Source organism: Aristolochia californica, unplaced genomic scaffold (genome assembly GCF_029961685.1).
Source record: "Aristolochia californica isolate CCGP_79_NKW_82.1479 unplaced genomic scaffold, dmAriCali1.0.hap1 SCAF_2, whole genome shotgun sequence".
NCBI lineage: Eukaryota > Viridiplantae > Streptophyta > Magnoliopsida > Piperales > Aristolochiaceae > Aristolochia > Aristolochia californica.
The window spans coordinates 3,163,674-3,188,914 of NW_027181881.1; the positions used below are offsets into that span (position 1 = coordinate 3,163,674).

At 39.9% G+C, this 25,241-nt stretch overlaps 3 protein-coding genes across 4 annotated transcripts; all 3 read left to right on the forward strand.

The window, feature by feature from the left end:
• Positions 1-433: 433 nt before the first annotated feature.
• LOC137955294 (importin subunit alpha-2-like) lies at positions 434-7,562 on the forward strand. Of its 2 annotated transcripts, none has more exons than XM_068802167.1 (12): positions 434-569; positions 719-957; positions 1,149-1,245; positions 1,482-1,573; positions 1,679-1,810; positions 1,904-2,089; positions 2,170-2,333; positions 2,445-2,523; positions 5,450-5,578; positions 5,834-5,961; positions 6,064-6,461; positions 7,301-7,562. In XM_068802167.1, exons 2-11 carry the CDS (start codon positions 748-750, stop codon positions 6,449-6,451), a joined length of 1,605 nt encoding a protein of 534 aa, XP_068658268.1. In that variant the 5' UTR covers positions 434-569; positions 719-747; the 3' UTR covers positions 6,452-6,461; positions 7,301-7,562. The 2 variants fall into 2 exon arrangements, with proteins under 2 accessions (XP_068658268.1, XP_068658267.1); XM_068802166.1 differs by lacking the exon at positions 7,301-7,562 and adding an exon at positions 6,559-7,119.
• A 716-nt stretch (positions 7,563-8,278) lies between these two features.
• Positions 8,279-10,566, forward strand: LOC137955928 (uncharacterized). The gene is made up of 3 exons (XM_068803154.1): positions 8,279-9,074; positions 9,193-9,555; positions 9,940-10,566. Exons 1-3 carry the CDS (start codon positions 8,681-8,683, stop codon positions 10,305-10,307), a joined length of 1,125 nt encoding a protein of 374 aa, XP_068659255.1. The 5' UTR covers positions 8,279-8,680; the 3' UTR covers positions 10,308-10,566.
• An 8,629-nt stretch (positions 10,567-19,195) lies between these two features.
• On the forward strand, positions 19,196-20,647 carry LOC137956675 (GATA transcription factor 15-like). Its single transcript, XM_068804259.1, has 3 exons — positions 19,196-19,671; positions 19,789-19,920; positions 20,040-20,647. The coding sequence occupies exons 1-3, from the start codon at positions 19,654-19,656 to the stop codon at positions 20,298-20,300; spliced, it is 411 nt and encodes a 136-aa protein (XP_068660360.1). The 5' UTR covers positions 19,196-19,653; the 3' UTR covers positions 20,301-20,647.
• The last annotated feature ends 4,594 nt before the right edge of the window (positions 20,648-25,241 follow it).

The following is a 25,241-nucleotide window of genomic DNA, read 5'->3' on the forward strand; positions in this document are numbered from 1 at the left end:
TTGGCCTCCTGACGCGAAATCTCTTCGACTCAATCTAGGGTCCAAATCCTTTCCACCAGCCTACTTGGACGATCCCGATCATTGTAACAGAGAGGCACTTTCTTTTTTCTGTTAAAGGACTAAAAAGTCCTGCCGGCTCATCAAATTACATAAAAACCGCGAGGAGGTATGACGCGGCTTAGTTTCTTGTCCGGTAGACGTCAATGGTAAACCACGTAGCGAGAGCCATGATAGACGCGGTTACTCGGCGGAGTCCACCCTGTGTCCTTCACAAACCACATGATCGCATCATGCTCTCTCTTTCCCTCACCTTCCATTTCAAAACCCAGTGGCTAATGTCGTGATTCTTAGGAAATCCGTGCCCACTTTCCTTCCGTACTCTACTTAAAATTAATCCCTCCCTCTATAAGATCTCTCCTCGCAAACCCTTCCCAAACACAAAAAAACGAAAAAACGAAAAACCCTCTGTTTCCGCCCCCCTTCCATTTCCCGTTACTCGCTTCTATAATCTGCCGCTCTCTCTTCCTTGTGCAAGGCGTTCTCTTGCTTCTCTATCTTTCGTCTCAACAGTAAGTTCCATTGTCCTGTTCCTCTTCGGTTACTTTTTTTTATTTTTTTTATTTTACTTTTTTGTATCTAGGGTTTCTGTTTTGTTACTTTTGAAATTGGTTTATAGTGATCTAACTGTGCTGGTTTGGCCAAAATTTTGTAATGTTAGGTGTATAGGGTTCTTTGATCGTCGCAGCCATGTCTCTCAGGCCGAACGCCAGGACGGAGGTTCGCCGCAACCGGTACAAGGTGGCCGTCGATGCGGAAGAAGGACGTAGGAGGAGAGAGGATAACATGGTTGAGATCCGAAAGAACAGAAGAGAAGAAAGCCTTCAGAAGAAGAGGAGGGAAGGCATGCAGGCTCAGCAATTCCCGGCTTCGATCCATGCGTCAGCTGTTGAGAAGAAGGTAGCTAGATCCGATTCTATTATTTATTTGATCTGAAGTTTAGGGTTTCGTAATTTTGGTACTTCGTGTTTCCCGATCTACTTGATTGGTGGAGGTATTTTGGAGCAGAGCTCTCTAATTTCAGAGTTACTTTTGACTACTATATTGGAGTTCTATATTTACTCAATTGTTTTTTTTTATTTTAAATGCAGTTAGAAAGTCTTCCGGCCATGGTGAATGGCGTTTGGTCGGACGATAGAAATTTGCAGCTTGAGGCGACTACACAATTTAGGAAGCTGCTTTCCATTGGTATTCTCTTATTCAATTTGCTTGGTTTGGATAGTTTCTTACGTCTTTTTTCTATTTTTCATAATTTTCTTGATAATACTAAACCTGCAATTAAAATTTTCCATCCGAACGCTTTCCATCTGCATAGGTTACACAGTTGGTCAAATATTGTTACTTTCTTCATCATCTCTATGTTCGTAATCAAATTTATAGTATTTTTTTCACCTGAAATCTATAATTTAAAATGTTTCTATCAGAACGAAGTCCTCCTATCGAAGAAGTTATCCAAGCTGGTGTTGTGCCACGTTTTGTGGAGTTCCTTTTGAGAGAGGATTTTCCCCAGCTTCAGGTCTGACTGAAGACCCTTTTTTTAATTATTTAATGTTGGTTTCTCTTGATGATTGTGAAATACTCAGCTTTCAAAAGTTGATTTTTAATGCTTATGTTTCTGTAGTTTGAGGCGGCCTGGGCTCTCACGAATATTGCTTCAGGAACCTCTGAGAATACTAAGGTTGTTATTGATCATGGTGCTGTGCCCATATTTGTGAAGCTTCTTGCTTCTCTGAGCGATGATGTTAGGGAACAGGTATATTTTCCCTCACCTAATTTCTTTTGCTTTTTTTTTTTTTATCATAGATTTTAATTTCATTTATTAGATCAAGCTGCTGTTCAATTATAGGCTGTATGGGCCTTGGGAAATGTTGCCGGTGATTCCCCAAGATGCCGAGATCTTGTCCTTGGCCATGGTGCTTTGATTCCACTACTGGCCCAGTTGAATGAACGTGCCAAGCTTTCCATGCTGAGAAATGCGACCTGGACTCTCTCCAATTTCTGCAGAGGCAAGCCTCAACCACCTTTTGAGCAGGTTAGTCTCAAGTTTCTCTGTTTGCTTTAATTTATTTAGGGTCTTATATTTAAAATTCTAAACTTCTGTAAGCTGCTCAGACCAAACCTGCTCTTCCGGCGCTTGAGCGTCTTATCCATTCAAATGACGAAGAGGTTCTTACAGATGCGTGCTGGGCTCTTTCTTACCTCTCAGATGGTACCAATGACAAAATTCAGGCTGTTATTGAAGCAGGTGTCTGCCCTAGGCTTGTTGAACTGCTTATGTAAGTATTTATGTGTCCTTCTCATTTTTTCTATTGCATTCTGTGGGTTTTGGGGTGTTGTTTTTAATTACTTTAAGCTGTGATATGAATATATTCTCTGTGGTTTGGCAGGCACCCTTCTCCTTCGGTGCTTATCCCAGCTCTCCGTACAGTTGGTAATATTGTGACTGGGGATGATATGCAAACTCAGGTACTGTGAAGCTTGAAATTCATGATTTTAGTTTCTCGGTTGTGTTCACTCATCTGATTGATTGTAATTGTTATTTTTATTAGTTAAGAAATCCATAGCTTTCTCATTTTGTTGAAATCCACAATTTGGAAGTGCAAAATAGTTTCTTTGATTTGAATGAGTCATTCTTGGGCAAGTCTGTGTGTACCTGATGTTTTTAATGCCCATCTATAAGTGGTGTTTGATGTTTCAGTGATGATTTATTTTCTTTTGTGTGAGGGTATCAATGTCATTCTTTTAAGACAGCTCTAATGTTTGCTTTTTAAAATTTTCATATTGTTGCAAGGTTTACTGTTAACCTTCTGCCATGAAATAAACATTTTACTGATTTGTATATTGGATAGAGGGGTTCTAATATGCTTGTGTGTAAGGTGCATAGGTGAATTGTCTCTGTTGGAGAAGGGGACAGATCAGATTTTCTGGTAGTAACTATGGTACTTGTAGCTGTAAAAGTGTGCATTGGGAGAGTGCCCCCAGGATGACTTTGAGTTTTTAAGTTGTATCCATTCCCAGGAAGAGTTTAAGTTGGAACCGCCTTAAGTTCCTTTCTTTTCTTTTTGCCTGGTTTGAGTTGTTTTCTTGGGAATTGGATATAAACTTTGATCAAGTAATTATTAAATTAACTGGACGACATTCTATAAGAGCTATGAATAAAGTACAGCAAGATTTCAAGGTTCTCTCTCTGGTGGATATGTTTGTCTGCATCAAAGAATCATTTCTGTCTGCTGTACATTTGTTGGCTGTTGTTAAACTTGGGCTCCTGTTTGTGATCTTTCTTTATTTGTTCAATAATTTTTGTGCTGATAGGTTTCACTTAGAAAACATTAGAAATCATTGCTCCAGTTTTTTCGTAGGTAATCTATTTGCCAGAGGTAAGGAGGAGTAGAAGGTTAAAATGAAAGATCGCGTGGTCTGTGTATCTATTATTTGTGGATGGAGATGCCACTTGAGTGGTATCTCTTTTATGTTTGAGTATAATGTCTTTTTCTCAGTAACAAGGAAATCTCGACTAACTTCAATATAACATGCATGGTTAAAATTGTTAACTGATAATACTATCTATGTGGATTGCAATAGAAAATTTACTCGTTAGCATGGATTCTGAATCTGTACATTGGGCCTTTGGCTCAATAGTCACTTGGGGGGTGGGAACTTGTAGTGTGGTCTTGTGCTTTTGTCTCGTTGAGGAAACTGGTGTCATGTGTGTGTGGTGTTGTGTAATCTTTGTGGGACCTGGTGGAGCACTTATCTCCCCTTTGAAGGAGGAATGTCAACTCCATTTTTTCTTTGCTACTTTTGGCATAAAATTCATCCATTTGAAAATTGCCATTACAATGGTTTTTAGGATCATATCTGGTGTATAAATTCTTATAAATATTTTGTTAGAATGTTGATTACACAGGCATTCACCCCTGATTTGAACCCAAGACCTCGTGCTAGAAAATCCTTGTGTGACCTCTGAGCCCAAGGACCAAGTCACAGACACTATCTTCTTCTGAGTTTCAATATTTATTGGTCAATATGTGATATGTATCAGCAAATTGGCAAATTAGGGGGGTGTTACAAGCATGTGTAATACTGAATTTTTTTTATGTTTTCTGTTTATCTTACTTTTTCCTATTGCACCATAGACTAAATAGTTTATATTGCACCATTTGCAATATCTTAATCATTAAGCTTCTTAATCATTAAGCTTTCTTTGGGCCTCATCTAGTTCTCCAAAGATGCTTTCTCTTAAGATTGAGATCTTGAACAAAAGTTTCAACTATGTACGCCTTCTATTTATTGAATATTTTTAAGATATTTGAACTCATGAAATGTTTGCTGCATTGTGTCATATTGTTGAATTGGATCAATCTTTGATATATATCTTTGCTCAGATTTCATACTAAGAGTAGGGATCCATGAGATGTGGTTCTCCTGCTTGCTTCTGTGTGGGCATTCTTGTGAATGACAGATGGGTATCATGCTCCTTTCTTGTGTTGCTTTGGAGTTTGATAACTGTTACAACTTTTAGGATAGAGCTATGTCAGTTTTTCATTTTCTGTTGGCTGCTTGAGTTTCAGCCCATGTTGTGTGTTGGAAGTTTACATGCACCTAGACACATGGTCAACATGTTTGTGTCTGTTTCACAGTATATGCTGCAGTTGGAGTTTGCTAGGTACCTGCATTTTCACCATTAGTGAGTCACTTCATAATGAGTGTACAATGATGAGAAATTTGCCATTCTGGTGTTAAGTGCAAAAAGTCGTCTTTTAAATTAGAAAATTATGTTGCTACATGGCTTCCCGAGTGCTTTTATGTTGGATAGGTCTCTTTTGTCCCGGTTGGCTGCATCTGACATGCATTGATGAAAACCTACAGTATAATTTACCTGACAATGTCTATGTGAACCATAACATGTACCAACTAGAGAATGTGTAGGCTAGAAGTAATGACCAGTTTAATGATGTTTAAAGGTTTGCGATGTTATAAAATTGGGTTGGGAACAATCTAGTTTGTTACTAACTTATTTGCAAACAGAATGTCTGAATTGTGACTAAAATTGATTTGGTCGGACAAAAAAGAGTGCTGGATTGCATTGCAGGACTCTACTTCTTGCATGATATCTACTATATTGTTTTTGTCTTAACTGTAATTGTCCATGATATTTGGATATAATGTTGGTTGCTGTTATTATATCAATACTGCAAGTATTCCTCTCATTGATGCATGTGAATAATTTTAAGTTGCCTGAAAAGTTTACTTGTGTCATTTTATTTTATTTCATTTTTTATGATAGTTCTTTCGCGTATTGATGACTAAATTTTTTAATTGAGGGAATTAATTTTCATATGAGAAATGTACTCAATTCTTTTCTTTTCTCTTCATTGTTTTGGGTTTGCAGTGTATTATAAACCATCAGGCACTTCCCTGCCTTTTGAATCTTTTGACGCACAATCACAAGAAGAGTATTAAGAAGGAAGCTTGCTGGACCATTTCAAACATCACTGCTGGCAACAAGGAACAGATACAGGTATACTAGAAAATGACAGTCTGTGAGCTTTTTTTCTTTTGTGGAATTTAGTTGTTTTTGTCCCAATTTTTATTATTGTGATAGACTGTTATGAAAGATGCCCTGCTTGACTACAGGTTTTCTTTAGTGTCTATGTTCAATAAGCTGTTAAGAGTCATGGTTGGCTGAGACACCGTATCTACCTTCTTGAAACCTAAATTTAATGTTCTGAAAGCATTCAAAAACAATGATATATTCGCAACTTAATGATTGTAGGCTGTGATTAATGCTGATATTATCGGTCCATTGGTCAATTTACTTCAAACTGCTGAGTTTGACATCAAGAAGGAGGCTGCATGGTCCATCTCAAATGCCACTTCTGGTGGTACACATGATCAGATCAAGTACTCTCTCTCTCTCTCTCTCTCTCTCTCTCTCTCTGCATGGAGACAGATGCTATCATGATCTCCTGGTAATAAGCAGGTTTACTTTTCTGTATTTTGTAGATATCTAGTGAGCCAAGGTTGCATCAAGCCTCTTTGTGATCTGCTGGTCTGTCCTGACCCAAGGATTGTAACAGTCTGTTTGGAAGGGCTGGAGAATATTCTGAAGGTTGGAGAGGCGGAGAAGAACGTGGGCAACACTGGAGGAGTGAATCTCTATGCACAGCTAATTGATGAGGCTGAGGGATTGGAGAAGATTGAAAATCTTCAAAGCCATGATAACACTGAGATTTATGAAAAAGCAGTGAAAATTCTTGAAACATACTGGTTAGAGGAGGAAGATGAAGCCTTGCCTCCTGGAGATGGTGTTGCTTCAGCTGCTGCTCAGACTGGTGGGTTCCGCTTTGAAGGGGACCTACCTGTACCTTCTGGTGGATTCAACTTCAGTTGAAGGATTTTAGGTAGGAATTGTATGCTTTGTAATTGTGTAATTTAGCTTCTAATTTTATAATTGTATGCTTTTTCTCTCTCGAGTTCACAAGTTCTTTTCACTAACAGAGGTATGGCCAAAGCTGCTATTGCACAGCCCAGATGGCAATGGGCTGGTCTTGGTCTGGTTGGTCAGTCAGTCAGGGAGTTGCGTCGCGTCACGTCGGTGTTGTCCAGTCATGAAGTATGGTCGAATGGGTGGTGCTGAAAAGTCTTGCTATCGGGGCTGTAGAATAAAAACGGAGAAAGATGAAGCTGGGTTTTTGAAGGATGGACGATCGTGAAACAAGCTGTGGGCTTGGCTGTCTGTCACGAGGATGTGGTGGGAGCCAAACTGTACTTGTCCTATATCGCTTATATTTGTCTTAAAGGCGATGGGATGCTTGTCTTCGTTCTAGATTTGTTATTAGGAAGTAGCATAGTGTTAGCAACTCCAAGATCGAGGTTTTGTTGTTGCAGGGGTGGTACAGAGTTAATGTCTGGTTTTTCCTCTCAGCTAATGTCATACCTCTACTGTATAGCGAGAGCAGAAAAAGAGTTTTTCTATTTGATGTTCGGTTTTGATTGGTGATTCATATTCTCTTTTTATTAAATTTGCAACTCCTTTCACTTCCTCTCAAGGGGGAGCAACTGTGGTCGTTACTTTCATTTATAGAATCACTGCACTTAAAAAGGGTATATGATTAAGGGGTCCACCTCTGTTTCCCCTTGTGAGCTTCTTTTCATCAATGGTCTAGCAAAGCGTGAGAATGTTGTTAGCTGCCAGAATTAACGCAGTGGAGTAATATGTGCCCACATTTTGGCATGGCAGGTTCTTTATTGTCGGGTTGCAAGAAGCGCGATGGCACATCAGAGGTGATTCTATCTTCAAAGACTTCTGTCGAGATCGATCAAGTCTTGAAGTCTGTTCGAGAAGTTTTTGAGTTCTGACTAGTTAAACAAAGGCGTAAAAGATGTGGCCGAATTAGAGGCAAAACTATACCCGATTAGGTAATCGGATGATCTTATTCATTCGTGGTTTGTTCTTTATATAACACAATAAAGTTGGGCAAAATGGAGGCTCGCAGTGATGAAATGGAAACGAAATATAAACAGTAATCGAAAGCATTAATGTAACGATTCAGACTAATCGCTGGCAAGATGGATTCCAGTTTTTCAAATAAAATAGTGGGCAACGTTATCCAATCGTGGCCATGGTCAACACTCTTTGTTGAGATTGTTCGGTGGATATTTGTAGAAAATGAAGGGCTAATTAAGGGCATCTATGGACAACTGTCTCACACGTTCAACCACCCAGCACCTCGCTTTGCCTTATCAATTGTGAAATTCGTCATGGGTCCCGTGATATTTCCTTCTATTTCTATCTCTCAGCTCTGTATGGTGAGACACTACTAGTGCTCTTCCATCAGAAAAAAAAAAAATGGAAAGGCTCCAAGAATGGCAAGGGCTTCTAGTAGAGGCCTAAAATCGGAGATAACACACGCTTGTACCTATAGAGTGGTGGGAACTGAGAAGTTGCCGCCGTTATAGGCTAAACTCGGCTAAACTCTTAAAGACACTACGGGCTGGCCGGAGAAAAAAAGACTGTCATGAGACGCTTTTTACTATGAAGAGTTTCCTCCTTGGAACTTCACGTGGCCGGAATTGCCGTGATTGGCTTTGCAATTGGGACTTTCACATGTCACCTCCTGCACTAGAGGCGGGTCGTCGCCTAGTTCAGACGTTTTCCTTATATCCAAATGTTCAGTGGCTCGTTTGTAGGCTATGGCGTCTAAAAGCCACGCATATTGGATCGTTACCGTCTCCGTTCTTTCGCGGGAAGCTTCCAATGTCCCCATTGTACAGTGGTGAGAGAAGCGCGATGCTGGGCAATGATGAAGGAGTAGTCTCGAATCGGATGGTAGGATCATCCAAATGGGTTTCATGTTGTTCCATGTGAAAGTTCAGGGGACCCCAACATTCAAGTTAAGAAGACAGGTAAATTGATGAGCAGAGGGGAGTACGTCGCGTCTGTGGAAATAAACAGCGTCTAACCTTTTTTTTCCATTTGATCAAATCTTGCCTCGTAAATGAGCTGCGCCCTGCGTGAAATAAAGCCAGCAGACTTGCTCTGTCAGAGACTCACGGGATTGCTTCTACTTCAAACGCCCGCTTCCATCTTTGTGGGGAGAAACAGAGCGAGAGTGCGAGGATGCGGAGCTTGGTCTCTCTCGACGACGACAAAGAAGACGAAACGAAATCGGTCTTTTTGTGGTGGAGGTCTGCAAAGGAGTTCGATTTGGAAGGCCATCTCAAGATCGACAATGTCTCCAATCTCACTTCTCGAGTCAAGGTCCTCCGGGAAATGGAGAGGCTCGCTTTCGTCTCCGCCGAATCCCTGGACGAGCTACGCCACAAACTCCTCAGTTACCGTGCTGGTGATTTCTGGCTCCCGACTGGCGGAATCAAGAAGGAAGAGATCGATATCCCGCCGACGATCACTGTTCTCTTGGTGGGTTTCTCGGGATCCGGCAAGAGTTCGCTTATAAATCTCATGTACAGTGTATTGGGTCGTGCCGGTTTGATTCCTTTTGCTCAAACCTCCGGTAATTTCTTCGGCCCTAACTTAATTTCCTCATGCCAAACGCATTAATCTACGTCCTCCTCCCCCCCCTTTTGTTGCCAAAAAATCGTTATAAACTTTCATTTTTGAAACCATTTCAGTGAATTCGCTGGGTCCGAGGACCATGTATCTGGAGGAGCATAACGTACTGAGGTCGACTAGAAGCGGGTTTTGCCTTTACGATTCGAGGGGTTTGGATTATCAGAACAAAAAGGAGAGCTTTGCCGGAGTGACGGATTGGCTTGAGGATGGGGTCCAGCATCGTTACTTGTGCTCGAGAGCGAGCGACATGGTGTTGGAACCTCCGCCGCTGCTTTCAGCTTCAAGGTTTGTGAAGAGGCGCGTGAACTGTCCATTAGTAGTGGCTAATGTAGCAGAGATATACCAAGCCTTACTGGCTGGAGATACGAAGCCGCTGGAGGCAACAAGAGAGCTCTTCTACTTGCCTGCCCTCAGGAACTGCGGTAAGTCATGTTTACTCTTCGTTGAGGCAGTTTGTCGATCAAAGAATTGCCGAAGCCGTCTTTCAATTAATGTTTCTGCTCTAAAAACTTAAACGGGGGACCATCTATTACTCATTCTGTCTTTTCTATTGGCTCTGGTTGATGGTCTCGAGTTTGGACTCTGGATCTGATTGGCGATCCTTCTGCCGACATTCCTACCTCATTTTTTGCAATTTATTAATTGCTGCTTATTTCGAAACCAAGAATCGTAATTGGGTAAATTTAAAACCGTTGCTCGACTCCACAATTTTAATATTTGATCATCAAGTGTGTAATTATATAAGAACTCCCTTTGGAACCGTCGGAAGTTTAAGGAAAAAATAAGACCGAGTAGGTTGGATGCAGACGAGAACCCGCTCTTGGTTCTGACGCACGGGGATTCGCTCTCAACGGAAGAAAGGGTGGAGGGGCGAGTGAAGATCTGTCAATTCCTTGGCATCTCGGAGACGACCGGAGCATACGATATCGCCTGCATCACAGAGAACGGGTTCTTAGCGGAGGACTTGGACCCAGTCACAGCCTACACAGTGACAGAAGCCATCTACAGAGCCTTGATCATCTCAGACAGGACGCATCTTCCGAAGAAGGATTACAAGGATACCTTGCTCCTCTGGTTGTCTGTCCTCATGTTTGCGTTCTCAGCTTTCTTTGCGTGTCTCTCCGATTGCTTCTCCAAGCTGGGTTCCAAGGGTAGCAACAAGCTAAAGAAGTGATTTCAACATTCAAGCTTGAATGTCAATGATTGGAAGTTGTTTGTCGTTGTTAGAAATGTTAGGTTGGCAACCCTGTTGTATGGGTGGTGTAACTGTGGCTGCTCTGTCTTCTAATCGAGACTTTCATTGGGGATAATTCTGTATCATGTTGTAACGTGTAAATGTAGTTCGTATTGTCCGTTTGCCCCTCATGGGTAAAGCTATGTGATGCCTAATCTTCTTTTGTTCTCTTATTTGAGGCCTTTCGTAGTGGATTTGAGATGACAGTTGGTAATGAGAGACCAGGTTATGCTTTTATTCAGAATTTCTAATGGGTATTTTTATTTTTATTTATTTTTCCTTATTCCATGAGATAAATATTTCAAATATAATATACACGTTGAAACTTAGGATTCTGTTGATTTTCAATACTTTATGGATTTAACTCACGAAGAAAAAGAGAAAGGGACTCATCGAGAAAAAAACCAGAGGAATAAGAGGTTATGAACTCCCCTTAAGCTCTATTTATAGATTAATGAAACTACTGTATTACAATAATCCCCTGAACTTAGGGTTTAGGGTTAGGGTTTTAACCCTGAAACTTTAAACTAATTACATCAATATCGTCTCTATGAGATGTCCCTTTATTTACCATCTTACCATCATCGTATGAGTTTGTGGGCATTCTCCTTGATATATGGGCTTTGAGCCCATTTTTCACATCTCTTGGATGTGTGAGTCTTCCTTAGTCTTATGGACACACTTGGATATGTGGGCCTTCTTTGATCGTATGGGTTTGGGCCTTATCTTCCAACACTCACCTTCAAACTGTGGGTGAGAGAATAACATGAATTCCCAGTTTGCTGCAAATGATGTATAATTTTTTTTTGTATAGTGTGACACATTTTCCAATACTCCCCTCACGCTGGTGTTCTCGTTCATGAGGCCCAGTTGGCATAAGAAAAGTGAGAGTAAAATCACTTCAAGTCGTATGACATTGCTCTTTAATCCAGTCAAATAACGCAGGTGGGTTATTCGGCACACTCCTATCTTTTGTAGGTAATGCCACTCCTATTAATATAGGTAGTGGGTCTATATGATGTTCGGACCTTCATCACCGTGTCCCTCCACAGGACAACGACTCTCAAATGGTAGGAGTAATAAATTTTAATTTATGGGGGGTAGTGGGTCTATAGATACTGACACTATCTCTTCTTCAATAATAATGTCTCATCCAAAGATAATGGGTTTTGGCTCATATAACACGAACCAAAATAATCGTTGTAAAATTGACTCATGAAATAATCTAATGCAAATATTTGTACCAAATAATATGTTGACCAAAGAATAATTTGTCAATACTTCAAAATAATAATCCAGCCATAGAAAAAATATTGAGTTGCGCCGAGTCAAATAGTAAACCAATATATCCAAATCATGGAAGAAATATGTATAAAACTTGGATACGTATATTGATGCAGAAAATAAATGATCCGTCTGAGTTGACTCACTGAGTTGACCCGGACCGGGTTGACTCGGTCCGAGTTGGTTTGACCCGCTGGATGAGTGGATAGAATGAGTAAGGCGGGTCATGGTTTGCTGGGAACTCGGCTGGTCCGACTTGGGCCGGAACAGGCGTGTTCTAAAGTTCGATTAAATTTTCATATCTTAGGAAAAATTTAATTACAATCTTCTTCTTCTTCTTCGATAACGGCAACAAACAGAGGACATAGCTGGCGATGACTCAACAAGATTAATTAGCAAATCAACAATACAAAATCAAGAAAACTTCCATAATAGCAGTATCGACAACAACAAGAATCGGGAAAAGTCTCCTTCTTTCCCACGACGCCGAATAGCTCGGGAACAGCAAGGTAGCTGAGAAATCAGCAACTTGTAAAAAAAATCACCGGCAGGCATGATGATAGCAAGACCCGCATAGGAGTCATCCTCCTGAAGCGGAAGCCAAGGAAGATCAATTTTTGGGATTGACGATAGATTACGGGATGAACGGCAAAGACAACTCTATGACTTCCGAAAAAAATAGCTGCAACGATGTTCTCGACAGAGATACTCGGCAAGCAATCTGCAACAACTGTGGAGAAAAGATCTCACGACGCACAGTAGATTAGATATGATACGATGAACCACGAAGATCCCTCCGTTTGGAAAAGTCATTTTAGAAAACTACCTTTGTTAATGGAGCATTAGAAACAACAGCAGTAGCCGTGGCGGTGACAGGGAAGTTGCGACTGATGACGGTAAGCCAGACGGGTCGACCGACAAAAATAAAATAAAATAGCAGAAGATGGCTCTGTTTGGAACTTGAATATATTTCAACTTGCTTGCAACGACGCGATATAGAGGACTCACCAGTGGTTGCCTCCGGCATACGGGCACGGTGGACGTTACGATTTCATGAGACTAAGAAATAAAAGAGAGAAAAAATATTTTCTAATCCTAAACGAAGGAGAATGAAACAGTGAAAAACCATAGTCGGAGTCCTGAAAATCATTGGTCTGATACCATGTTTATTTTCAGGACTCCATGGATTTAGCTCATGGAGAAAAAGAGAAAGGGACTCATTGAGAGAAAACCAGAGGAAGAAGAGATTATGGACTTGATGTCCTAACCCTCCCCCTGAAGCTCTATTTATAGATTAATCAAACTATAGTATTACAATAATACCCTTAAACTTAGGGTTTAGGGTCTAGGGTTTTAACCCTGGAACTTTAACCTAATTACATCCATGTCATCTCTATGAAATGACCGTTTATTTACCATCCTGCCATCATTGTATGGGCATATGGGCCTTGAGACCATCTTGCACATCTCTTGGATGTGTGAATCTTCCTATGTCTAACGGGCTTAGGCCCATCTTCCAACAAATTCCATGATATATGGTCAAAGGAGACTAGGATTAAGGGTTGAAAAGAGGACGATGATTTGTGGAAAAAAGGTTTAGGAGGAGAAGAAGAAGAGTGTCGAATTTGGAGAGGGAGAAAAGAGGAGAATAAATAGGGTTCTTGATTTGTCCAAACCCTCCCCCATAAGCTCTTTTCATAAATGATAAAAATATCAATATTATAATTATACCCTTCACCCTAGCAAGAGTAAAGAATAGACAAAAAACATAAATTAATTAAATTAATGATTCTCCACATATTTATATCTTCCAACACTCCCTAGAGGTAAACAAATAACATAGATAATCTAATAATCTCTTCCATCACGGTATACTAAGGACAAGTACGAAACTGGAGACAAACTCTCAAAGGGTAAAAATAAGTGATAAAACATAAGTCAAAACCAATCTCAAATGATTTTGAACAAATATAGTAATTATAATCACCAAAGTGGGTAATGCCTGTCATTCACAAGATGACGATAAAAAACCCAAATGTACAAATAAAAAGTTTGAATTGACTTAAAAACACCCAGAGATATAAAAAGGATCAACTAAAGTAAAATACAAAAAAAAAATTGGCCAAATAGGGTAGCTAGAGTCAAATAAAAGATGGTAGGAGAAAGGCTACAAAATAACAAAAGGGTAATGAGGTATCAATTGCAAGATAAGATAAATAAGTTGGTCACCATGTGCTTTATTTTCCTAGGTAATTCAAATCTCTAACTTATGAACCAACCTTGACAATAGTAAAAAAATAATAAATCCAAGGCAAGCAATCGAGAAGTTCTTCTTCAGTAATAATGTCTCAATCAAAGAGATACAATAACAAAAACTATAATGAGCCAATGCCCAAATAACATGTACCAAAGAATGAAAGTAATAAGGACACATGAAATAATCCGTAGTGAGTCCAAATGGAAGTTGTGCACCATGTAATAAGCTGACGATTAATCCAAGATAATAATCAAATCGGAGCTAAGGGATCGAGTCAGACTGAGGCAAGCGACCGAGTCAGGTATCAGACCAATATACCCAAGATGATGGAGGAATCAATAGAGTATTTGGGACCAGGACCAGTATACTAGAGGCAAGATCAAGCGGACCAAGTTTGAGTTGACTTGACCCGATTAACTCAAGTAGATCGTCGGTTCGCGTCTTGACAGATTAAATACAAAATGAACCTCTCTTTCTGCAGATAATTGGGCCAATGCGACTTCCTCGTTGATGATACTAAAGAGACCAACAGAGCTGGCGGTCGGGAAATAATGAAATAATAATGAAAATGAACCAACATCTCTCCCTCCTGTTTATGCAATGAAGCAATAACAAGAGATAAGCTAATGATCGCCAAGTTGGGTACCGAGTCAAGATAAGGAGTGACCAAGTGAAAAGACTGGGTTGAATTGGCCAAGTTGACCTTCCTCATTTTGAGTTGACCTTGGTTAACTCGGGTGGAACGAAACATCTCAAAAGTGAGGATTTGAAAGTTCGCACCCGCGGAACCATATATGTAGGTTATGTTGGCACAACCAATAGGCGGTCAGATACCAAAGACGAAGTTGATACCAAAGATATTCCACAAAGAGGCGATCAACGGAAATTAATTAGCAATCGGTAAGTCAACCAACAAATCAATCGTCAAGATATGAAAGATATATGGTGTCTCAACAAGATATTCAAGATATGCAATCGGAATCTGGTGTTTTTAATCATCCCATGTTCAATGGGAAAAATAGAGAAGGCTCGCCGAGTAGAAACCAGACAGACAGGATGACCTGTAAGTTCCGTGATACTTGGACATGAATGATATCGACTCGGAATAATATGAGCATGGATGAGAGAGCACTGAGTGAGATTCAACAAGAGTTTTTGTTTAGAGATAAATTAACATAGGAAAAACAGTAGTGATACAGAATAATACCGGAGTTGAGTCAGTTGGTTAAGCTTATTTGGGACAACAAGCATTAGTGGAGCAATCACCAATCACGTACGCCAATCATATAAAACACTAGCTGGGCTAGATACCAAGTAACAAGATGATATCATTTACACTGGCTCGGGAAGAGAGAATAGAGAATGAAGTTATAAGTTATTGCAACTTGGGAGATAGAGGATCAAGCAGAGGGTAGGCAGTGACTACAGAGCCTCGCAACTCGATCAACCACCTTCTACAATTTGTGACAAAAAACTAGAGAAAGGAACGCAATGATACCCAAGCACGGGAACAAATTTAGCGTCTTGTTACTACTAAGCACAAGAGTAAAAAGCAAGGTTATTGCTGCTATTACTGATCACAAATTTAACAAAGTTATTGCTACTATTACTTGTCAAAAATCTCACTCCTTTGTTATTATTGTTGGTAAGAAAAGAGAGTCCGAATATGTGATCACAACAAGCTTCTGTTCATTTCTGCAAACGAAAAACAAAGATAGCACCTTTGCTCATATAAACCAGTGGGAACTTCTTAATTTTGTTGTTGAAGAGAGATTATCTGATGCCAAAATGCAGTTATGACTCGTGTGACACAATATGCTACACTACGGATAATCAAGCAGGGCACTATGATATGTTGCACTTGTATAATCATGGAGTCTCCAAGTTTGTGAGTTATTGCTGATGACAACAACTTCCGCACGAGTATGACAAAGATACCACTCTGTACATAAAATTACATAGCAAGATATAGAATCAACACTCTTTTGAATAAAGAAATGCAAACCAGAAGTTCTGATCCGAATGAATGATTTCATATTGATGAAATATATGCTCTTAATGGAAGAGAAGCACAACAACAAAGGGAGCCATGCTTTTAAGCATAACCTTTGATCAATCCGAGCAAAAATAAATTGGAATCCTAAGCTATCTGTTTTGATACCATGTTGAAACTTAGGATTCCATGATGTATGATCAAAGTAGACGAGGATCAAGGGTTGAATATAGGAAAAAGAGTTGTGGAAATAAGGTTTATAGTGATGAGTTTTGAGACGGAGAAAAGAGGAGAATCAATAGGGTTCTAAACTTGTCCAAACCCTCTTCCTTTAAGTTCTATTTATAAATAATAGAAATACCAATATTACAATTATACCTTTCACTCCAGTACAAAATAAAGAAGAAACAAAAAATATAAACTAATTATATAAACTAATTACATTAATAACAGTAGTAAGTATTCATATCTTCCAATAATATAAAATGAATAGAGATCGAAATTGTGCTTCCCTCGTGATGATTTGGTTGCAACGATGAGACTAAAATATCGAATGACATGGCTGTTCAGTCCGACCAATCCGAACTCCGCAGAGTCTGTACTCGCTGACATTCTATGGGAGTCGTTATAGCGGAGGCTGACTGACAAGATTTGGCTGAGTTGTGACGACTAGCAAGACCCATGGGACAATCTGATTTACCCAACAGTCTACACTGATATGGTTTACGTAGTTTAGAACGTAGGCTCTGGATAAAGTTTTTCTCTAGTTTGACGGCCATATTTGCAAAAGCTATACATGCTCTGATCTCATGAACGGACAGTAATCTGAGCAAAAGCTATTCTAACCTGGTGCTCGTTATTTAAATATCACAATAAAGGTGTATAAAAACAGAAGCCCTATTAAAGCCCTGTTAAACAGATCATCTACTGGGACGTGTTGTTCAAGAGTGTAGACGAAGACGAAAGGCTGGTCAGTGAGTGTCTTCTTTCCTTGCTTCCCCTATTAAAGTAATCAGAAAACGAATTGCACGCGCGGTTTGCAGATTTACTTCAATTCTGTTCTTGAAATGTCCAATGACTCATGCTACACGAGCTTTACGCGAGCCACGTGAATTAGATTGACGGCACCAGTGACCAGACCCTTTAATGGAGTCTTCGGATCAGATTTCTTTCAGGGGAGAGCGTATAATATTGTTGACAATGGAGGAAGTAAAGATTAAATAAAAAAAAGAGTTGTTTGGGCTTCGCATTCCTACCAAATTTTGTGTTGCCACCCTCTCGTGGGTCCTTATTTCGAAGTCGCCTTCCCCGGCGAACATCCCATCCCCTATATGTGGTTTACAGCGGAGCCGACCGGAGTAGGGAGACCTCTCGCGGTCTCACGTGCGCAGCGGCCCAAGGAAAAAAGCAGCGAGCATCTTCTTCTTACAGCGCTGTAACAAGAAGCTGGAGCCTGGGTGTATCAGTGTTGAGTATAACAATCTGCACGGAGACCAGAGCAACAAAGACTAAAAGAGATTAGCATCCGTTAGAGAAAAGGGTTTTTGTTTTGGACATGATTTGATGTTACCGAGGAGGCAGAAGGCCATCTGGATGTTTCTTTGTTAACCATTTTCTGAGTCAAAAATTAGGAACAGAGCTCTGTTTTTCATAACTTTGGCTGCCTTGTTTTGCTCTTTCTGAAGCGTCGACTCGCCATTATTCTATTATCATACGGGCTGGTGCGGCAGGCAAAACAGCTGCACGCTCTCCTCCCTTCGTGCCACCTTTCTGTGTTTCCTATTTCAAGTCTCTGCTCTCTCGATTTTTGACCGAATGGAGAAGGAGCAGAACAAGTTACACAAGAAAGGCAGTAGGAGAAAAGGAATGAAGGAGAGACCAAGCCAGCTCCCCTCCCCCCTTATTTTAAAAACAAGTGGAGGAAAAATTGCTAATTCTCTCTGTTTCTCCTCGTCTGTTGTGGGATCTCTTTTCTCTGTTTGGGTGTGAAGACAGATTTGGGGCGCTCGAGCTTTCGTTATCGGGCTGCCATGAGAATATCTGGCCGGATTTGTCTCTTCAGCTGTATTTATGGGACACTGCCATCCCTTTCCCTTTCCTCTCATTTTAAATCTTAAATTATGTTGCCCAACTCGCTGTCTCATCTCTTCCTTTTCACTCTCATCCCACCACACAATACTGCTGTCCCTCCATTCTCTCCTTTTGCCTCTCTTTCTCTGCCCAAGCCCTCTCCTCCTTTTAACCTTTTCATCCCTTCGCTAACTAAAATCACAAATCTCTGTAATTTAACCATCTTCATCCCTTACAGCTTGAACTGGTTAGATTTTTCACAAATATCTAGAGGAGACGAGTCCTCTCTCAATGTCTGAAAATGGATTTGATTTTAATGAACAGTCGCGGGGAAGGCAAGATAGGAGAACCACGTGTCGCGAGCTGTGTTTTGATAAAATCAGCCTCTTTGACCTCCCTTTTTGCTCGCCAGACAGTAAGGCTTGGGTCCTTTCCTTGTCCACACATACCATCTTTACCGACTACCAAAACAAGCTTTTTCTGGTTAACTTCTTCCACCTCTACCTCTCTGAAAATGTTTACATCTGTGTTCTGTGTGAAGGTGGATTAGTTATTAATTTAGGGTTTTAAAGACAAATGGTCTGGCTTTCAGAAGGGTTGTCGCCCACTGAATGCACAGTCCTACTCAAAAGTACAATGATCGTGTTTATCGCTTTCACAAACCACCCCCTCCCCTCCTCCCCTCCTCCCCTGTCTCTTTGTCTTCTTACCCACCTTTTATTAAACAATTGTGTTCACTCTTTGCTGACCAGTTTTCTTTCTCTATAATATCAACGAATGGTTGCAGAAAAACAATGAAGAAAGGCAGATAAATTTTTGATACAATTTTCTGGGCGGAACCTGTTTGATCATATGCAGCATAGACAAAGATCAAATGGAATAACCCCAGAAGTTAAAATCTAGATCGTAATCAGGGACTAAAGTGTTTAAATAGTATATGAAAATGCAGAGATTATAGCGAGTGATAATACGATATCGTCCTTTTTTGTTCCGTCAACAGGGATGAGGCAACTGCTGCCGAGGGTTAGTTATGACACTCGGGAACCGAATTCATGTCTGGCGCCACCAACTGCCGGGGCAAGGCAGGGGAAAAGTCAGGTAATATGAGGGTAGTCGTGTCATTTCAAGTGGGGCTAGGGTTTCGTGTCTCGGCCCCGGTTTCCTACTTTTTGGTCAGATGGTATGTGTCCTCGCAGTGTGTCGTTTCGTCTTTGCAAATTTCCCTCTCTCATTTTTTTCCCTCTCTTTTCTCTCTCTAGATCTCTCTTGCATGTGAGTTTCTCTGCTCCGCCTCACTGAATTATAAACACCTGGTGAAGAAACTTGGAGATCAAAGTCCTCGTTGGACACTTCACGTCTCTCCGCAATAAGTTTCTTTACCGATTCCATTACTGTCTTCGTTGTTTTTTCTCTTCACCGGCAGTCTGATTTTCCTTTTCTTCTCATACAGTTCAGTACGGCGGCATCCCTCTTTCTTTCTATTCTATCTTCCTATTCTATTGCTTCGATCTGCTGAGGTCCTTTATTGATCGCTGGTTTTCCTTTCACCAAAGTTGTGTTTGATCTGCTCTACTTCTGGGACTCTGTTTTCTCCTCCCCCTTCCGAAAAGGGCATGATATTGGCTTAAATTTCCACATTCTTTCTGGGTTCTATTGATCTCCCCGAAAGGCGAATAGGGTGGATGGATTCCAATGAGAAGGTGAGATGATCATGGAAGCTGGTTTCCATGGAGTATTTGTTTTTAGTTTTTCTAGTAGAGTACACGCCTGGATCCTTTTCCGACGAGGTTAATCTTTTTACTCTTCTCATCCTGCAGAAATCGGGCTCTTCAGCAGTTGATCTTGACTATCCGGCGGCGGAAAATCAGTGCAGTGGAATTCAGAAAACTTGTACTGATTGCAACACAACCAAAACCCCTCTGTGGAGAGGTGGACCTGCTGGGCCTAAAGTAAGCGAACAAGATAAGAAGCCTGAATTACTTTCTTCTTCTTTTTCGTCCATGCATGATTTTTCTATCGATCTGGGTCCTCTAACTTTAGAAAACCTCGTATGCCTTAATTTTTGCAGTCCCTTTGCAATGCCTGCGGGATCAGATACAGAAAGAGGAGAAGGGCTCTTCTTGGTTTAAACCCCGGGGTAGAGAAAGAGAAAGAGAAGAAAGAGAGAAAGAAAAACAAGCTCGGAGTTTCTTATAAGCTGAGATTATTGGCCCTGGGGAGAGATGTTCTCCTGCATAGATCTCTGCTTCACAAACAGAGGAAGTTGGCGGAGGAAGAAGAAGCGGCCGTTCTATTAATGGCCCTTTCGTGCGGTTTTGTGCATGCCTAATAAACCCAAACGCTTCGCTTCACTCTTTCCCGCCCTTACTGATTGTCCTTTTTAATCTTTTCCCTACACCTCTGTTACTGTTCCGTTCCTTTTTGTCCAGACTCGAGAGAGAGAAGATAGGGAGAGTGATTATGGTAAACAAAATGAAAAAAAAAAAGAAAAGGATGGACTCTCTCCCCCTCTCTTCCTCTCTTACAGAAGATGAATGTGTTTTTGCCCATATATTACTAGTATTTCTTTTCTTTCATGTTCTTTCCTGGTAAAGGATGATGATCCGAAAAGAATGGCTCACCCTCCTACTGTATAATGTTACCTTTTTGAGCATAATGAAGGAATTTCTCTTTTTTGCTTCTGCTCGGACTTTCTCTGCAAGTTGTTGGTGATGATTGTGGCATTTCTTCAATGTTTTCGTTTGATTACCCAAATTAAAATTTCTTTTGTTTGGTGCTTTGTAACTTCTCTATGCTCCAATCTTCAGCTATTAATTTCTTGGCCGCCTGATACGCTATACTGTTTGGTGTTTGCGGTGGAATCATAATGCATCGTCATCCATTCATTGAATTTGTAGGACCCAACCATGGCGCGACAAAAATATCACGGACATGATCAACGAGATGTTCCTCTTTCTGGTGCTTACAAGTTACATTCACTAAACAAAGATTGATTGATACCCTTTTGAGATTCTTGACATTATTAGAGATCAAAGGACCCCGAGCTGTTGTTTCATGGGTTCGGTGGGCAAATTATTGTGAAGCTAAAGCATCATACTCATGGACGTACTTAAAATGATTTGCTTCATCTGCAAGCTTCGTTCAAGTGATTTGTTTAATTTCTCTCTGGACAGCTTTCAGTTAAGTATGCATCAATGGTGTATGTTAGAAGTCCTCCAAGAAAAACTGTTGATTGTCAGTTCTGAATATTTATGTCGAGCGGGCTGCTTCCCCTTCGAAACAGAAAGAAAGGCGGGAATCAGCGATTTTGGGTGGCGGGATCCTGTAAATCGGCCCTGTCATTTCATCACGGTAAGAAGGACGGTGCAATTCTGGGGCTTTTCCAGCCTGCGTCGCTAACATCTTGCCCTCCATTCCTGTGATTCTCCGTTCGATTTTTCCTTGGTATACGAGGATAGATCAAGTCTATCATCTCCTGCTTCTTGCATTAGCCGAAACAACACTGAGTAGTCTATTGGGCGACACACCAGAGCTTTATTGAAGCTCAATAGCTTCAACCTTTCTGTTGATAAATTGACGGTCAGCGACATGGAAATGTGGCTGTCGGTGTAGTAGGTTCCGTTGACGGATGAGTGAGCCGCAATCTTGCCCAAGGGCTTGTATCACCTGGCCGAGAGTTTTGACCGCCATTTGTCAGTGTAAGCAGATCCAACTCTGGGGGCTGGCTCGGTTGGCCGCAAGCGCCGCAACCACCTAACCTGCTCATGTATGGTCGATGCACCAGATGACAAAGATCACTCTTCTTCATTTTCTTGTATTTCGGCCTCGGCCGTCGGTCTTCATCTTCTCGTTCAAACTCACACTGCTCAAAACACCTTTTATTGATCACTGTGGTTATTAAGAGAAAGGTGTCATAGTCACACACTGTGTTAGAGCCATGAAATGGCGGAAGAAGGGTATTTTTCATTCGATGGTGTGGAAGAAGGACAATGACATCAAGTTGGCAACTCATAAGTGGCTTGGTTGAATCATGTGTGAAACCTGATTGACTTATCCCATTTGGATTGCATATAGGAGGAAAGGTTCCTCTCCTTTCCTTTTGAAAGAGGTTTAGATGTTGTCATGATGCACTAAGGGTACTAATTTGATTAAGTATCTAATAATTTTACCTATTTACCCATTATTAAACAAAATATAAATTAGATAATGGCTATTTCATTACCCATTTACTTGTACTTGTATATGGTAACTTAATCAAGAGAGCTAGGTGCTTCCTCTTCACCTCTCTTATCTCACTCTCTAAGTCTACTCATAGGACGCCATCACTTGGATCTCTTCTTCTTCAAAGTTCGCGTTTGAAGTGAGGGTTCGATGAAGTGAGGAATAAAGGAATAGAAAAAGAGGGAGGAAGAATATAAGGACGAAGAGATAGGAAAAAGTGGGGATATTAAGTTTTATCAAACTCTTTCATACAGACTTCTCTTGTTTGGTTTTAAAAGATGTATGAAAGATCACTCTGTATTTGTGGTACATACTAATAAGGGAGTTGTACTACCAGTTGTATAAGTAGATGATATTATTGTGACACGAAGTGATTCATAAAGCATTGACCAAGTCAAAAAAATATTGTGAAAAGAATTCAAAACAAGATATTTGGGACTCCTCAAATACTTCCTTGGGATTGAAGTGATGCAATCCATGGAACTGTTTTGTCATAGAGGAAATATGTGTTTGATTTACTCATTGAAATAGGCATATTTGCCTTCCTGCAAACACGCCTATGGATACTAATGTGAAATTATGTGTTGGCTCTGGAGAAGCTTTAGATGAGGGGAGATACAAAAGGCTGGTAGGAAAGTTGATATATCTTATTTATCCCGTCCATAAATTTCATTTATAGTAAGTGTTGTTAGCTTGTACATGCTCAAGCCTAAAAGTTTTCCTTGGCAAGCCTTTTAAAGAATCCTTAGATACTTAAAGAAATTTTCTAGAGAAGGTCTTCTATAAAAATACTATAGTCATGTTGAAATTCAAAGTTTTGTAGATGCTGATTGGGTTGGTTATACTGATGACAAAAAATCTACCTCACGTTATTGTATATTGGTTTGAGGAAACCTAGTAACTTGGAAGAGCAGTAAGCAAAATGTGGTTACTCGATCCAATGCAGCAGCATAATATAAAGCCATGACACATGTAGTTGAGTGAAATAATATATATTAAGTCTCTCCTCTCAGAAGTTGGATTTATCACAGACACTCCAATGAAACTTTGTTATTATTATCAAGCTCTCATTCATATTCCCTCTAACCCGGTCTTCCATGAAAGGATGAAATACTTCGAGATTGATTGTCACTTTATCAGAAAATAATTAAAAACTAGTGTCATATGTCTTAAGTAGGTTCATCTCACAGATAGGTTGTTGATGCCTAGAAAGGCTATTGCACCTAAATCCTTGGTATTACATGCTCTAAGTTGAGAATTTATGATGTTTTTACTCCAGTTTTTCTAGGTATTGCACCTAAATCCTTGGTATTACATGCTCTAAGTTGAGAATTTATGATGTTTTTACTCCAGTTTGAGGGAGTATTGGAAGACAAAAAAGGAGAGTGGTGTAATTATAATTTTCTTTATGTTTCAACCCTTAATTCCAACACTTGTAATAAAGGGTATCTATGTAATTATGTATCTTGAAGTTGTTACACGAAGCAAGGAGAGAGGGATTAGGGTTTCGCTTTGATAATCCTAATCTTCTTTCTCCTCTTCTTCTCACACTCGAGCCTCTCCTTTCACCACCTTTCTTCTCACTTTTCATTTTTCACAACTATCTATTTTTCTATCCTCTTTCTTACTCTAAAGTTTTCAAAGGTTGTGTTAATGGAACTCTAAAATTCAACAAAGAAGAAAAGAAGGGTATGGATATTATTCAAGTGGACTTGGACAAGTGAAAAAAAAAATGTACAACCCCAAGATGGCAAGAAGGGAAGTACCTCCAGCAAGGTGAGTTTGATGGTAAAGATGGAAGATGCTACTAAGCTACATACTGATATTTATCTTGGTGGAGTTTGGGATGCACACATACATTAGAATAAACTGTATTGTATAGCTAAGGAGAAGGGAAAAAGAAATATAAGAGCACAAGTTCATTTTGGGTTTGAGGATAGTCTCATTTGCTTTGTTAATTGGAATGGGTGATTCAACCACATTCAATGAAGTACTAAAAGTTGAGGATAACAATGAGTAGTAAATATTATGAGGGATGATTTGATTTCTCTTCATAAAAATCAAACTTAAAGTATTGATGGATCTTGCCAAAGGTAAAAGGGCTATTGTAAGTAGGTTTGAAAGATTAACGAAAACTAATGAAAGACAAAGCTTGAGTAGTAGCAAAAAGATATACATAGAAGAAAGGAGTAGATATTAACGAGATTTTCTCTCTAGTGCCGAGGACACACTTCTGTTTGTGTCTTACTTGTCATGGTAACTATGTAAGACATGGAACTTGGAGAGTTAGACGATAAAACCTCTTTTCTCTATGATGAGTTGGATGAAGAAATTTATATGACACAAACAGAGGTTTTTGTAATTCAAGGAGAAGAGAAATTTGTGTGCAAGTTGAAAAGGTCTATTTATAGATTTAAGAAATCTCAAAGACAATGATATATATTGTTTGTTTGACACGTCTATGGTGAATTATGGTTTTCACTAGAACAAGGATGATCTGTATGTCTATTTTCATTCTCTTCAAGATGATTTTATTGTTTTGTTGATGTTGTGTTGATTACATGCTTATTGCCTTTAAAGATTTGAATGAGATTAATGAGTTGTAGCAAGAGCTAAGCATGGAGTTTGTCATGAACAATTTGAATGAAGCAAAGAAAGTCCTAAGCATGGAGATCTGTAAAGATAGGAAAGATGAGAAGTTGTAGTATCATAGAAAGGATATTTGAGTAAGGTTTTAGCTAGGTTTAATATGAAAAAAGCTAAACCAATAAGCACTCAACAAGCACAATATTTCAAGTTGTCAAAATTGCACTACCTAAAAACTGACACTGAAAGGAATGACATGCTTAAGGTACCATACTCTAATGTTGTAGGTTGTTTGATGTATGTCATGGTTTGTACTAGACCTAATTTGTCGCTTGTGAGTGTGGTAAATAGATATGGTTGATCCAGGTCGAGAACATTGGAATGTTATAAATAGATAACACAAGTTTTTTGTATGATAGAAGCATGAAATGTGTTATGCATGGTTATGTAGATTCTAATTTTG